The 3,057-nt window shown below is 61.6% G+C and overlaps 1 protein-coding gene across 1 annotated transcript; it reads left to right on the plus strand.

Moving 5' to 3' along the window:
• Positions 1-515: 515 nt before the first annotated feature.
• LOC107324320 (rho guanine nucleotide exchange factor 2-like) lies at positions 516-2,743 on the plus strand. Its single transcript, XM_032449149.1, has 2 exons — positions 516-807; positions 2,610-2,743. Exons 1-2 carry the CDS (start codon positions 531-533, stop codon positions 2,741-2,743), a joined length of 411 nt encoding a protein of 136 aa, XP_032305040.1. The 5' UTR covers positions 516-530.
• Positions 2,744-3,057: the final 314 nt, after the last annotated feature.

Here is a 3,057-nt window from a genome sequence, read left to right on the forward strand (position 1 = left end):
GTCTCATCTCTATGGGGGGGGTCCCATCTTTATGGGGGGGTCCTGTCCCTATGGGGGGGGGTCTGTCCCTATGGGGGGGTTCCATCCCTGGGGGGGGGTCCCATCTCTATTGAGGGGGTCCCGTCCCTATGGTGGGGTCCCATCTCTTTGGGGGGGGTCCCATACCTATGGGGTGGTCCTGTCCCTATAGGGGACTCCCATCTCTATGGGGGGGTTCCAGTCCCTATGGGGGGGGTTTCCATCTTTATGGGGGGTCCCATCTCTGTGTGTGTCTGTGTGTGTTGCTGCCCCCCAGCTCTGAGCTGCCCCACACCGTCCCCATTCAGCTCCCATTGCTGGGGGGGGGGCTGTGATTGTGGGGGTGGCTGTTGGGGGGGGGCGGCGCTTTATGGGGGGGGGGGGACACGTCGGCGCATCCCTCGGTGTTGCCATGGAAACGGGCTGGGAAGCGGCTCCTGATGCTGCGGGTCCAGATTGATGCTGCCATGGGGGACACGGGACGGGGGGCGGCTGTGGGGCGGGGGGGGAACATGGGGGGCACCAACATGGGGGGCACCAACATGGGGGGCACCAACATGGGGGGCACAATGGGGGGCACAATGGGGGGCACAATGGGGGGCCGCTGCCATGGGGGGAGATCGAGCGTCCGCGCTGTGGGGCAGAGCAAGGACAGGATGAAGGAGGGGAAGGACAAGGACGCGCGTTACACCAACGGGCACCTGCTGAGCTCCATCACCGTGTCCGGGATGACCATGTGCTTCGCCTGCAACAAGAGCATCACGGCCAAGGAGGCGCTGAGCTGCCCCAGTGAGATCGGGGGGATGGGGGGGGATATGGGGCAGGGTATGGGGCGGCTTTGGGGTTGGCTGTGGGGCACTGTGGGGTTGGCTGTGGGGTGGGATATGGGGCGGGATATGGGGCTGCTTTGGGGTTGGCTGTGGGGCAGTGTGGGGTTGGGTGTGGGGTGGGATATAGGGCAGCTTTGGGGTGGGCTGTGGGGTTGTTTTGGGGTGGGCTGTGGGACAGGGTATGGGGTGGCTTTGGGGTTGGCCATGGGGGCAGTGTGGGGTGGGCTATGGGGCAGGATGTAGGGCAGCTTTGGGGTTGGCTGTGGGGCAGGATATGGGGCAGATTTGGGGTTGGCTATGGGGCAGGATGTAGGGCAGCTTTGGGGTTGGCTGTGGGGCAGGATATGGGGCAGATTTGGGGTTGGCTATGGGGCAGTTTGGGGTGAGGTGTGGGGTGGGCTGTGGGACAGGGTATGGGGCAGCTTTGGGGTTGGCCATGGGGCAGTGTAGGGTGGGATGTGGGGCGGGATGTGGGGCAGATTGGGGGTTGGCTTTGGGGTGGGCTTTGGGGTTGGCTGTGAGTTGAGCTATGTGGCAGCTGTAGGGTTGGATGTGGGGTGGCCATGGGGTAGGCTGTAGGGTAGCTGTGGGGTGAGCTATGGGATGATCTATGGGATGGTCTATGGGGTGATCTATGGGGCGGCTGTGGGATGATCTATAGGATGATCTATGGGGTGATCTATGGGGTGATCTATGGGATGATCTATGGGATGATCTATGGGGTGATCTATGGGGTGATCTATGGGGTGCTCTATGGGATGGTCTATGGGATGATCTATGGGGTGCTCTATGGGATGATCTATGGGGTGCTCTATGGGATGATCTATGGGGTGCTCTATGGGATGGTCTATGGGGTGCTCTATGGGGCGGCTGTGGGATGATCTATGGGGTGATCTATGGGGTGCTCTATGGGGTGGTCTATGGGGTGATCTATGGGGTGCTCTATGGGGTGCTCTATGGGGTGGCTGTGGGGCAGGGAGCTCAGCGCCCCGTGTTGCGCCGTGGGCCGGTGCTGCAGCGCTGCGTTGCCGCAGGGGTGGGCGGCTGCTGGGGCTGCTGCGTGTGGGGCGGCAGCTGCAGCCCCCGGCGCAATGTGGGGGATGGGGGGGAGCTGCTGTGGGGCGGCACCGAGCTGCGATCCCGGCCCTATGGGGCGATATGGGGCCGCTCAGATGCTGTGTGCCCCATAGGGGAGGGGGGATATGGGATATGGGGCCAGGAGGGGTGGGATAGAGGGGGTAGGGGTGCAATATGGGGACATGGGGATATAGGGACATGGGGTTATAGGGTTATGGGGTTATAGGGATATGGGATGTGGGGATATGGGGATGTGGGGACACAGTGTGGGTATATGGGGACATGGGGATGTGTGGATATAGGGACATGGGATGTGGGGCCATGAGGATATGGGGCCATAAGGATATGGGGCCATGAGGTGTGGGATGAAGGGGGTAGGGCCACAATATGGGGATATGGGATATGGAAATATGGGATGTGGGGACATGGGGATATGTGGGTATGGGGTTATAGGAACATGGGATATGGGGATATGGGGATATGGGATGTGGGGACATGGGGACATTGGATATGGGGGTAAGGGGATACAGGGGTATGGGAACATGATGTAGGTATATGGGATATGGGGACATGGGATATGGGGACACAGCGGGACATGGGGCCGTGCCCCATAGATCCATAGGGCACAATATGGGGTAACTGGGGGGTCCTGATCCTCATGTTGTGCCCCCCCCCCAATGTCAGCCTGCAACGTCACCATCCACAACCGCTGCAAGGACACGCTGCCCAACTGCACCAAGGTGAAGCAGAAGGTGAGTGTGGGGCTGGGGGGGGTATCGTGGGCCTGGATGGGGATATGGGCTTGGGATGGGGGCTGATCTGGGGGCTGTGGGGATGGGGATGTGGGGCTGAGATGGGGGTTTATGGGAGGGGAATGTGGTGTGTGGGGGTGGATGGGACGGGGTGTGAGTCTAGGGGGGCTGGATGGCAGAATGAAGGCTGGGGGGGATGGAGTGTGGGGGCTGCGGGAAGGTTATAGGGGCAGAGGGATGGGTGGGGCGGATGGGGGGGCTGAGGGATGATGGGGTGTGGGGACTATGGGGAATGGAGCCATGGGGGGATGGAAGACAGAGAGATGGAGCTGTGGGGGAACAGAGCTATGGGGAATCATGAAGGCTATGGGGCACAGAGC

The sequence above is a fragment of the Coturnix japonica genome, chromosome 25 (genome assembly GCF_001577835.2).
Source record: "Coturnix japonica isolate 7356 chromosome 25, Coturnix japonica 2.1, whole genome shotgun sequence".
NCBI lineage: Eukaryota > Metazoa > Chordata > Aves > Galliformes > Phasianidae > Coturnix > Coturnix japonica.

Coding starts and splice junctions, on each gene's coding strand:
- LOC107324320 (XM_032449149.1), top strand. CDS start 531: ATGGGGGGCACCAACATGGGGGGCACCAACATGGGGGGCACCAACATG. Junction 808..2,609: donor GGAGGCGCTGAGCTGCCCCA/GTGAGATCGGGG, acceptor CCCCAATGTCAG/CCTGCAACGTCACCATCCAC.